Source organism: Lycorma delicatula, chromosome 8 (genome assembly GCF_047948215.1).
Source record: "Lycorma delicatula isolate Av1 chromosome 8, ASM4794821v1, whole genome shotgun sequence".
Lineage (NCBI taxonomy): Eukaryota > Metazoa > Arthropoda > Insecta > Hemiptera > Fulgoridae > Lycorma > Lycorma delicatula.
Genome location: NC_134462.1, coordinates 51307756 through 51321077, shown reverse-complemented (window position 1 = coordinate 51321077; position 13322 = coordinate 51307756). Strand labels below are relative to the sequence as shown.

The 13322-nt window shown below is 30.6% G+C and overlaps 1 protein-coding gene across 3 annotated transcripts in view; it reads right to left on the bottom strand.

Annotated features, from left to right (window-relative positions):
- Positions 1–13322, bottom strand: part of LOC142328935 (palmitoyltransferase ZDHHC3) — a 52145-nt gene that overhangs the window by 27686 nt on the left and 11137 nt on the right. For all 3 annotated transcript variants that reach the window (XR_012757384.1, XM_075373114.1, XM_075373115.1), the window contains exons 2-4: positions 11511–11654; positions 9298–9483; positions 1127–1263 (exon numbers count right to left, since the gene is read on the bottom strand). Coding sequence is in view for 2 of the 3 variants with exons in the window: in XM_075373114.1 (XP_075229229.1) it covers positions 1127–1263; positions 9298–9483; positions 11511–11627 (440 nt within the window). In the remaining variant the exon portion in view is untranslated. The remainder of the gene's footprint in view (positions 1–1126; positions 1264–9297; positions 9484–11510; positions 11655–13322) is intronic.

Genomic DNA, 13322 nt, shown 5'->3' with positions numbered 1-13322 from the left:
ATTTAAAATTTGCATGTATGAGGTTGTTGAAAAATCTTAACTCATGTTGCTATTAACTGTTCATTAAATGTTTAAAGCATCCTACAAAAAATATAAATTTTATATTAGCTTGTTCCATATTTTAAAAATCCGACAATAAATACAAAAATACCTTCATAAAAACAGATATACAACACAAACCACTAACCCACATGGAATGAACTTTAGTTATGTTGTTCTCAAGGTTCTCTTGATAGGTTACAACCTCGTCCATGAGCAAGCATCACCAGTATTACTTTTATAGCCTTAGTCCTGGAACATTTTGTACAGAATGTGTATAGTTATTCCCAAAGTCCAGTGAAAAATATTTAAAAAAAAATTGTAGTGTAACATTTAGTAGTTTTTAGTACATTAGTAAAGCATCCAGTTTGGAGGGCAATTTTAATTTAAAAATTATGAATTGATTTCTGTGAAAGAAACAGGATTTAATTATGGTATAAACTTGAAAGAGATACCAAACCCTCCCCCACTTTTGTCCAATATAAAAGTCATTGAATATCACTCACTGATCATTAGTAATAAAATTATGTTTCATAGAGTTATCTTATTTCCATATTAACTAATAAACTGAACAAAATGTTCTAGTGGTATGGGTATCTGAATATAAATAAAAAAAAGTGACATATAATTTTGAGCTGATAAAAATATCTGTATTAAATTCATTTAAAGTAAAATAATAGAAATATAAAGAAATGTTTAGATTTTAGGAAAAGTAGGAGGTCTGGATTTAACCCGAGCCATCTCAGCCTCAGTGTGGCTTTTTGTGTAATCTTTGGGTAGTTTTACAAACCAAAATGCCACAATACTATATTCCAACAAAGAAGCAACAATCTTGCTCACCACGAAGTGGAATAGTACCAAGGAACAATTTCACTCTATCAAATTGCATTGCTGATAATAATACAATCCCGTCCACAAAGAAGGGCTGAAGGATTATGTAATGGGTAAGAAAAATTATGAAGAATTCACAGAGGAAATGCCACTGATGAGAACAGATCAATAGGCAACTTACTATTTTACCACGTGTCAAATATCTAACATTCATTTATAATATTATTGATATATAAATATACATATAGATTATTACCTCTGACAAACAGAGCAATGGTGAGCTCTTTCAGGTTTAATGCTGCAACATTTTGGGCATTTAAAAATTACTTGTCCTTCTCTACAGCCCATCTGTTGAATCATTTCCTTAGTAGCATTTCCTTTAGGCACAGAACCCTAAAAAAGTTACGTTTATTAAAAGATCAGTAAAATAAATATAAATTAAAAAGTTATTAATACTGCATTAGTTTACCAAAAATTTCACAAAAAAACAAAAATGATACAATCAATAAACAAATATACCCCAGTTGGTTTTTAAAAATCAGAAGAGGGCTGGTTTTAAGTTCATGCTTCATTTTCAAATCAGTTTTCTGCAACTCGTCCGATTTTATTTCACTGCAATTCTATACTTAACAATTCTGGAAAATTAAAGGAAATTCCCTCTTTCTAATATATTTTCACTTTATACTTTATAAAATCCTGTATATAAAATTTCTATTTTCAATAAACAATTATAAAATGTTTTTTTCTCAGTTTTTGTATACTTTGAATGATTTTGGGCTAGCGGTTCTTTTATTATTCACCATTTTTCAAGTAGCTGTTACTTCAAGTCAGAAATGGTTCATTTGAAACTTTTTTACAAATTAATAATAAACTTGGTGAAGATTAAACAGCAAAAAGTGGGATATAGATACAAAACCAAAGAAAGATGGAGTAAAAAAAAAATTATAATTAATATTTTTTTAATGTAAAATTATTAAATGTGGTGTACAAAATGTCCAAGAAGTTCCTACAGCCCTAGACAAATATCGGCAGTGTATCGCTATATCAACCCAACCTGTATCATGACACATAACTGGTTTCTTATCCAACTCGCATACAAAATGTAGTTTTCAGAAAACTACATTACTAGCTTTCCCAGTACCCCTTCCTGCAATTAACTTGTAATTGTTTTGGAAGTTGTATAGTATTCAGTCCTCAGAAATAATTTATTTAATGTGGTTGGAGAATAGGGAATAGGGAATAATTATCAATACTCTCAAGGTCACACAGGACACTTGCTCACTCTTATTTCAGTTGCAGTAATGGATGATGTGAGCAGATTCAGTTAAGTATTGAAAATCAATTGATGACATTGGTTTGGGTATACAAAAGATGTTACACAGGGAAAACAATGCAGCAAACAATGAATACATTTCATAAATGATTTAACAGAGATGCGCCTAATAAACCAACAATGCTAATTGGAAGAAACATTCATTTGCTTCAGGTAGTATAAAAGACAGGCTATATAGTGGCAAAAGAAGATATAAGAGCCACCATTGCCAAATTGGTTGAGTAATCTAAAAATTTAATCTATTAATAAATAATAAGCCAAACTTAATATACCACAGTCAACAATGCATGATCATATTAAAAAAGTCTTGAATATGAAACCATTTTAACTAACTTTCATGAATGGATTATCAAATGGAGACGTGGAAAAGAGTGTTGCAGCCTGCCATGCTTTATTAGTATGATTTTCAACTGCGGTCCTGCACAACAGTTGTTTTCTGATGAACGTTCAATTTATCAGAGTTCGTGAATGAGAAATACGGTTTCTGGGCTAAAGAGAACCTTCATTTTGTATGCGAGCTGGAAAAAATCCACTACATGTCATGATATGAGCCGGGATGACATCACAGTTCAAAATGTTAATTTGTCTAGGGGTATGTCTCAGATATAATGCATATGATCAATCGATTTACCCATACAAAATTATGATAGACCAAATACCAATGCAAATTATAATACATACTCATTGAAAAGAATAAACAAAAAATACATAGTGCCTACACGTTCATTTTAAGATCAATTTCATTATGATATATCCAAATTATAAAATTACATGTGTATAATAATATGGCAACCATATTTTGTTTTTCTCTAATTGTAGAAAACAAAATATCAAAAGCATTTATTCAGCTAATGTACTGATTCTTACAAAGAAAATAATTTTACATATTCTTTTTTAATTAATAATTTGGCTAAAAAAAACTTTAGTCAGGTAGAAATTATAATGATTATAAAAATACGTCATATATAACATTCTGAATAAAGCATCAGAACATAAATTATAAATTGTGCATAGAGTGAACTTCTTTGTTACCAGCCAATATGAACAATAATGCATTAATCGTAAATAATCACACTAATCATTTTCTTTTATATATGCAGGAAATGATTTGATATTAATATGATATTCCATTTTTACTAGCAAATTCTCCTCCAAATAGAGGTTAAAAATGTACAATAATATTTAATTTTATACTTATACCATAATTTCCCTTTTTCACTATTAGGTCAGTTTGTTGTGTATTCTTGAGCAAATACCTTTTTAGTTCAGATTGTTAATAATTTTTACATTTTTAAATAATTTAAATTACTGTATCTTTTAATAATTTTCATAACATTTTAATGACATGGTTTAATGCAGAACATTTTTTGTTACAGTTCTGTACATAGTTATTTTCAAGTTTTGATAAATAATTTTAACAAATTATTTAAATTCCATTTAACACTGTAATTATTGTGTCTTTTGTGTTTTTAATATTATGGTACATATGTTTGGATCAATTCTTTCCCGTATTCAACTATATAATCTATTGAAGTTATCTATAATTTAACTTCACCAAAAAAGCATAGAAGATGAAGCAGCTCAGAAATAAAGATTATTTTAAATGTATACAAGAAAAAATCTCTTCTGGGGGGGGGCGGGGTCTTTTCACTGAAATTTTAAATAATACTGTAACTTAATCAGTATATCTCCAGCTTCTGTTTATAGACTAATAAAAAAATAAAAAGCTATGAACTTTCATGGTAAGCAACTTCAGACAAACTATCTTTTATAAGTTATTAAACATTTGAGCAGCATAGAAGGTACAGTTTATTAACACATAAAGAGGAAATTATTCCGTAGAGAAGAGAATATTTAGAAAAGATGAAATCTTACAGAAAGAAGAATGTAAAATTTATTACACAGACTTTCTTGGATCAATACTGGACTTAAAGCTTTACAGTTTGAAATTATAAAACCATCCAATATGCAAAACATGCATTTGTGACAGGCTGTAAACTAAAATAAACACTGTTCCAGCAAAGGAAAGAAATTAATAGTATTTCACATAGCAGGATTTATAGAAAAATGTGAATGGGTGTTTGAATCAAATAAAAATGATGATTACCATTACAAGATTAACTCAAAATCATTTGAAATTTATTTTTATAAAAAATTAAATATCTTGAAGGTGCTAATGATAATCCTGGCAACACTCTATCATTTGCACAAAGTTGAAATAACTCTTTTTTAAACTGGTCAACAGAAGAATAAAAGACTGGCTTCAGTCTAAAAATATAAACTTTGAAAAGATACACTGAAGATACAGTTAAAAACAGAGATTAAAATTTGATCAATATGTTGTTAAAGAAATGCCTGAAAAATAGAGCTATTACCACCATCATATTAGTAAGAACTTAATATCATGAAAGAGATTTGGACACAAGAAAAACGTTTTATCAGAAAAAATAATAAAACCATTAAAATTTCTGAAAACAAAAAATTCTGAATGATGGTATAATTCAAATTAGAACAGAAAAGAAGAAAAATTGTATAGATTTTGTTGACAATAAGGAAGAAAAAGATATGCGGAAACACAATGTACTGAAAATATTACAGAAAATTTTTAATGAATTTTGATGACAGTAATGACAGAACCAGTGTTACTATTTATTAACAGTAGTAACCTCAGACGTTCCTTCTGATTAAAATATAGCATTATTAGTTAGTAATAATGATATTTAGGAATAATAAAATGTTTTTAGAAAAGTAACCTTTTGTTAATTAAAACAAATTTCACAAATAAAAATAAAAATTGAAGCTTCGGTATTAAAAACACGAATAACTTGCAGTAAAATTTATATAATGTTCTTAGAAGTAGGCGGCAACAAATAACAATATCACATGCATTTCTTTATTCTCTGTTTCAGATTTTAATGAACTGACTTTGGTTCAATTAATGTACTTCACATTAACAAATACTATATTTTGAGTTAGATATCTCTGCTTTAACTCCTTAGAGATTGTAAATTTAAAAAATATATGTATACTGTAGGGTATTTGTTTACCCTAACATAAATAACTAAAAAATACAATAAAAGAAGTTAACATTAAATAAAAAAAGCCAAATTCAGTTATCTATCTAGTAAGCTGGAAAATGGAAAAATCAATAATGAGTGTGTTCTTTCATAATAAATATGTATAAATACTATTTAAAAGATAATTGCATTTTTTTTACTGGTGTTCAGAGTTATTTGAGATGTGAAGTTGGCATTATTGCATATCATAGGAACTAGCAAACACTCCCTTACAACCCATGTGTGTTTATGACAATTAGTTTTTGTAGTGCTAATTTAAAATAGGTGTTATTTGGTGCCTTCAGTGATTTTTGAGATGAGTAACTTACACAAATAAAGAGTTTCAGTGATATTTTATATTAAACTTAGTAAAAACTTTACTGAAACACATACAAAATGATTCAAGAGGCTTACAGGGAGACTCTCTCACAAAAAAAGTGCTATAGTGGTTTACGGGTTTTTTAAGTGTTCAACAGTTTAGTGAAGATGATGCTTGACACGGAAGTCCACTGACATCAATGGATACTTCACATTGTCAAAAAGAACAATTCAACGTAGTCAAATCAACATTTAGCAGATTAATGTCACAAAATCCTAACCAAAATATTAGTAATCCATCATCTCACTGCCAAGTTTGTTTCATATTTTTTGACACAAGAACAAAACAACAATTGTGTAGTTATCAAGAACTTTTGAATTATTCAAATGATTGGAACTTGTTAGACATGAATGCATGGGTAAGATATGCAGACAAATTCTCAGTCCTCACAATGAGTCAGAAAATTGTCATTGAGACTGAAAAAGCTATATAAAAGTTATTCATACACAAATTAAACAAACATTAACAAATGTTTTCATCAAAGGCACTGTTCAATATGAATTTCTAATGGCATTGCTGACTGTCATCAACCACTACTACTTCATCAAAGTGTGAGGAAGAAGAGACCTGAACTTTAACCTGATAACTTATAATTCCTTCATAACAAAAATGCCCAGTCGACACGTCGCTGCTAATTCACAAGTTTTGTACAACAAATTCACTCAGAGTAATCCCTCACTCACCATATTCAGCCTACCTTGCCGACTTTTTTTAATTTAAAAATTAAAACTGCTGTAAAAAGGACAGAGATTTGTGACAGTAGCGTCTACAAATAGAAAAGAAAGTCTAGAAAAAAAATTTGAAGAATGCCCTGAAAATGTTTTGAAAGGTGTGTTCCAGAGCTGCTTCTCAAAGTGAAGGGACATTGGGAAAAGTGTGTACAATGGGGAGGAGAGTATTCAAGGATAATAGTTTATAATGCTGTAAATAATCAATAACATTTTTTTAAGTTCAAGTATTTTTTGAACAACTCTCATAGATATATTAAAAAAATTTTTGAATTTACAAAAGGTATGTAAAGGTAATGTCAATTGATCGTATTTACTCAGTGTTGCGACATCGATAGAACGCCTTTGTTCAACAGCATTGAGGTAGATTTTAGAGGGTGGACTGTATGTGTTCATAAGTGATGAATGAAAAACACCTTGTTGATTACTGAAGGACTGTTTAATTGTACGCCGTCTTGGCGGTTTAAAATAATTTTGTAACATTACACTTGTAACTTATAACTTAATGTTAAGATAGCAAACATAAGCTAAATAAAACTTTAAGTAATGTTCATCCAAACAAGAATTGAGCGAGTTGCTATTTGAAACCTTGCACTTACTTCTCTGTTGTAGAGAATGTAAGTCGCTAGACCATGCCTTCCAAAAATCTCTTAGTAATGTTTGTGTAAGCTGCTACCTAGCAAGCTTATTTACGTTAATGCCTGAGAAATCATTTTAAAAATTAAAAAATGTCCAGGAATGAATGGAGCGGGATCAGTGGTGTCAGATAAAGGTAAACATAATGGTCTTGAATTAAAACATGCCTCTATTTAACAGATTAACAGTGTACATAATTCTTCATAGTTGAGAACAGAATTTCCCACGACTCTTCACAGGTGTAACTTCCTGCTCTTCACAGCAGCTTCCCATAAACCACCAAGCTTTAAGTAATTCTATTGCAGTTTCATAATTTCAGACATTACTGATAAGTTTTTTATTACATCAAGAGCATTGCCTCTTAAGAAATTTGTAAGGTAATAACATTTTTCAACATTAGAAAATTCTGCTCGGTTATGAACTAAACTATTAAAAAGATCAAAGAATTTATGGCATGCCTTGACATCACTGTGAAAGGACTCAATTTGTACAGGTTTTAAAGTAATTGGATTAGGTTTATTAATCACTTTAGTTGCATCAGTTACCTCGGAAATTTTGAAACAATTTTCTAATTTTTTATGTTTTAACTTAAGTTTATCAAAAAGGTTATAAGTGTCTCTGAGTTCAAGGTCTTTATCAGTTACAACTTGGTGCAATTCGATTGCCGATTGAACATCGAAAAATAGTTTTTTGTATTCTAACAGTTTATCAAACTTAATGGTAAATAGATCGTAATTGCCAGAATTAAGATCAGTTTTCAATGAATGTTTTTAATTTGGCTATACTATTCTTCACAATGCCTCGTTTTTTAATTAAATCCTTGTATTCCACTTTTATTGGAATAATACACAAAATAATATTAAATTTGAATGAAATAAAGTTATTATAAAATAAGGTTAAAAGATAATGCCATATACAGAAATATTGTTAAAGTATAGCCTACGTATAAAGTTGAATGAACTGGATTGGTTGTAAATATTATACAATACTGCTAGCATCTGCTGCATGCAGGTCAGCGAACAACAGAAAGATTGCCTGAGATATACGCGTCTGTTTTGTACAGTACAACAAAGGGAAACTTGTCCAAACTGGTATCAAGATTGGTACCTTATACCTGGCTAACTTTAGATACAATTTTAACTGTATTATAAAACATTGAAATATTTAACTATTGAAATAATCACAACCATTTAAAGGTTTCACTAATGTTAATTAAAATTGCACTTTTTAACATACACCCTTAATCTTTGATACACTTTTTATAAATAAATTATAAATACCATGTTGTTGACTTGGTTTGACCTTATCGAAACCCATTGATGAATGCTGTAGAGCGGCTAAGTTCGTGTCGTTAATACGACTTGACGATGAAATGTTGGTTAACAAAGTAGTTAATCCGGTAGGTACGGTGACTTATCCATCTGGTTGTTGAATGTGAAGACAAATGATCATAAAACGTGTAGACATTGGCTTGAATGATCCGGCTTCATCTGGCTCATCCAACCCGTGATGACCAAAAAACATGTATTGAATTCGGCGGCGTAACTATCCGCTTGATCAAAAAACGTGTTGCGATGTCAACAGGATGCCCTTGTTCAACAGCGTTGCGATAGATTTTAGAGCAAGGGTGGACTGTATGTGTTCATAAGTGATGAATGAAGAAACACCTTGTTGATTACTGAAGGATTGTTTAATTGTACGCCGTCTTGGCAGTTTAAAATAATTTTGTAACATAACACTTGTAACTTACAACTTAACTTTAAAGATAGCAAACATAAGCTAAATAAAACCTAAAGTAATGTTCATCTGACCAAGAACTGAGAGAATCTATCCGGACATGACCGCCTTGGGTCAGGTATGAGTGTAGATTGGTGTAAGGCGCTATATACAGTGCCTGAGGGAGCAGCTTGTGACGTAGAGTGGCGTGATGGTCTGGCGATCAAGTATGCTGTGGGCACCCTACTGCTAGGTTTCAGCACCCGATGGCAAGAGGGGGTGAAAACGTAACACTCAGATGTAAACAAAATCACTTACTTTTTACCAAAATGATGTTTGATGCAATCACAGAATAACATCATGTGCGCTACAAAATATACATGATAGAAACAAAACAACTACTCTAGTTACATTAAACAGAATGGACCAACATCTGAAAGTTCCAAACACCATGCAACTTAAAGAGAATGCAAGGGCTCTCAATTATTAATGCATCAGAGCTTGTTTAATAAATAATTATCCAAATGCAACCAGTGTATGTATGAATATTTAAAATAAATTTTAAAGATAAATACATACCGGATCAGTAAACATAGTACGGAGATGTGATGCAAAGGCGAGTAATGCTAGAGACTGGAAGATAAACATATTAAAGTAGCTATAAAAAGGATATGGACTTGGTAACAGCATAACCATCATAACAACAAACTCAGCATAAAGTATTAATAACCATGTTAATATAGCACATACCACTCCACATATGTCCTGAAAATAAGAAATAAAAAATAAGTAAATAATTGCAAATTGAAATCAGAAAACTACAATACATAAGTGGAGCAGATTTACTTTAGACAGCATTTGTCTTAAATGCTAGATCAAATTTAGTTTTTAGAAATTTTAAGGAAATAGAATCTGTATCTGGGCAGACTATAAATTATATGAAAAGTCATTACATATTTTCCCATTTCAAGCGAGGACTTACGATATAGGTCACAAAAGAAGAGGGTTGAAGATGACAGATGAAGATTCCTTTATTTATTAACTGCCTATTTAATCTGAAATTAAAAAATAAAATAAAAGTTGATAATAATAATATCTACTGAGCCTTGTTAGGTTCACTCATAATCTAATGTTTCTCAAAAGAAAATTTGTCATTCATAAACTGTCATTTATCAAGTGATTTTTCTGTTTGAAAATTTATTTCTTGCTTAGGTATAAATTTATTGAAAGCTTTCAAAGTTTTGAAATCATAACTGAATAATTTTTTTTCTATCTAAAGACTATTTCATATTCAAATGTAATTTTCAATAACTTTTTACATGAAATGATTTTTTGGGAAAATTATTTTCAATAAATATGAAACTATGTTATTCATGAAGTGAGTGACTGTTTAATAAAGAAAATATCTTACTATAGTTTCTGATTCACCTGAAAATCTGCCTTTACCTATGAAGATTTTACATATTAAATCTATTTCATGCAACAATACGTACAAAATAACAAACAAATTCCATTTAAGATTTATGAACTTTGGATTTAGTATAGAAAAGAGAGGAACAAAGATGTAGCCTGCCTCATTTATTTTTAGTTTGCATATGGAAGAAGCAATAAAAGAACTAAAAAAAAAATTGAGATTGGAGTAAGTCAATGAAAAAAAACAATAAAAATATTAATATTAAATATTTTAAAATATTTAAATTTTCTGTTTTGACTGAAACCAGAAATGAATTATAAGCAAAAAAAAAAAATGGATTAATAGCTCAGATGGAAATTTAATTTGGAAGTAACATGCAAAATAAAGATGATGAAATATGATAGGAAGAAGGATAAGGACTTAAATACTAAGACAGAATTAAATGAAATAAAACTTTCGGAAATTTGTGACTTAGTAACATAATAAAGAACAGATGAAGTAAAATATCAAAAAAGATGATTGCAACCTAGGAAAGCATTAATACATGAAAGAAATCTGCATAAAGATTTAGCAATTAGAAGGTAATTTTTTGAAATTTTTATATTATAGAACAGACTATTATAAAAGTTAAAACATACAGAGATAACAAATTTGATTCTAACAGAAAGTATAAAAGCTAAAGCAGTAAAAGAAGTTAAATACTACATAAAACAGATGATTAACCATGTAACAAACATGTTGCAACTATGAAACTTGCACAAATAGGAAGGTAAAGAAGATGTATATCAAACTTAAAATGTTTATGAATATTTTTAGACAAAATTGATGAAAAAGCTTATTAAGTGTTTCAAACTAAAACACTGAAGGCTCTAAGTAAATTAAAATTGTTTTTCTTCATCTTGAGGTAAAAAAGGTAGTTGCATCATGCTTTTAGTGCTGGCAACTTCACTACACACACTGATGAATTAGTGTATTACTTACTGAGGTTGTATTTTTACACAAAAATATGTTCTCTAACTATATATATATATATATATATATATATATATATATATATATATATTATCTCTATTTATAAAATTATATTAATAGTTATACAATTATCAAAATGTATTTTTATGGATGTAATTCAAAATTTGATTAAGACAACTGGAAACAGTAAAAACCCATCACATCATATCAATATTTTTTTTTATTTATTAAATAGTTGCACCGGTGTAAAATTCTTTTGTAGTATAATCTTGCTCATTATGCATTACAAAAGAAAATGATAAAACCAGTTTATCAGTTACTGGACATAAATAAGCAACTTTATTTCTAAATAATATTAAATAAAAATACAATCATATGGTAATATAAATAAATGACTCTGTATTACCTTAACACACCATAACCATCCTCCACAACATCTATTGTGACGATCAACTTCACGCCTAAATGGTTGTTCATATTCCATCCTATGCATCCAGTTTCTAGAGTTACCCACCTGCTGCATGATAAAGTGTTTGTTACATTACAATATCTGTAAAAAAAAGAAATTAAAATAAACTATTAAAAACTCCCTTGAACTTTAACTGTTATTTATGGTTGGTCTAAATTTATGCAAACACAACCTCTAAAAAAGTAAAACATTACAATGGGTATACATATGAAAATAACTTTTTAATGTCAAAAAAACAAAAAAATAAATAAATCCAAGCAAACAAGTTAAGACACTGGAATCTATAAAATAAAAAATATTAGCTGAATAAATTAAAATGTTCTAAATTTTCTATGTTGGTTAATTATAAACTAACATATAAATAATGTTTTGCTAAAATGAAGAATAAAGTTAACATATAATTGCAAAAGACTTCTATTTTTAAAATTAAAATAAAAAGTTAATGCGCGGCATTCACTGCGATTACCACTGAAGTAATCAATGTCAACAACATGTCTGAAACTGCATACAATGTTGTTCTTTTGATTAGGTTTTTTTGGTACGGACGATTGTTTTTGTTGGGTGAATTTTTTCTGGATACATTTTCAGACAACGGACACATTGTTTTCTGGGAACAACCTTATTGTCAGTGGCAATAAGATTCACATTCAACTGACTACTAGCTGTGTGTGTGCATAGACAGGCAACACACAGCACCTAAACAAGCACTTTGTGAATTTTTCATTCTTCCTTGATGAGTACTAGTGAATTATTTCTAGGTGCTGGCTCGTAGACTAGGAAAATTTTTCCTTCACCTTTGTTACCCCAACCCTTTCTCCAATCCTGAAATCCTTCTGGTTCTTTGCAAATCGGGTCCTTTCCCAACCCTTACCACCCCAAATTTTTTTTGACCCCAGATTCAACATAACCCTTTTTACCGAAGTGTGTGTGTGACATGCAAAGAAGTGGGGCATCTGTTAGGGGCCCGTCATTGCTGACTGCATAAACAGTGAATTGTGTCCAATTAAATGTAAACAGACATCCATTGATCCACGACTTGGTCTGGAGGGCTGTGGTGGCAAGTAGGATGGATTTTCTCCTCCTTCCTGAGCCAACAGGCGGGTCATGTTGGGAGAAAGCTGGTTCATGGACGATAATCAAGATACCGCAATTCGCAACCTCTCGGATAAATATGGCGTGCGGCATGTAACATGGGGGCATGGCTTCATCGTGGTGGAGTTGTCTGAGTACAGCATTGAGACTTAGATAAAAAAAACTCTAGAGGACCAGTTGTGCTAACAGGTGACCCGAATGTGGAGTACGCCGAATTGGGCAGTGTTAGATCAACCAGGAGGGGTTATTCTTTGGCCTCTGTCCTGGGGGGCACAGGCATGGAGGTTTTAAATGCTCTGAGAGTCCCCACCTTCATTGAAGAGGTAGTGGTTCAATGCTGGACATAATGGCAATCATGGAGAGTTGTTTGCATGAGTACAGTACTGGAGGATGAATTCTTGTTCGATTAACGGGTGATTATGTTCGGTTTGCAGCGGGACAGGCACATGGGTCCTCAGTGTGTCCCCTTCTGGAAATTCATGCCTGTTCAAACAGAGAAGGTAATGAGCGTGGCAGCAGCGGAGCTTGCTCCCCTTTGGGATAGATTGATGGACACATAGTGGGGCATGTGATTGGGGTAGACCACACCAGGGGTATTCCATTTTAATTTAACAAATGATCAGTGCATCACTATTTTTGATTTTGTTGATATTTTGT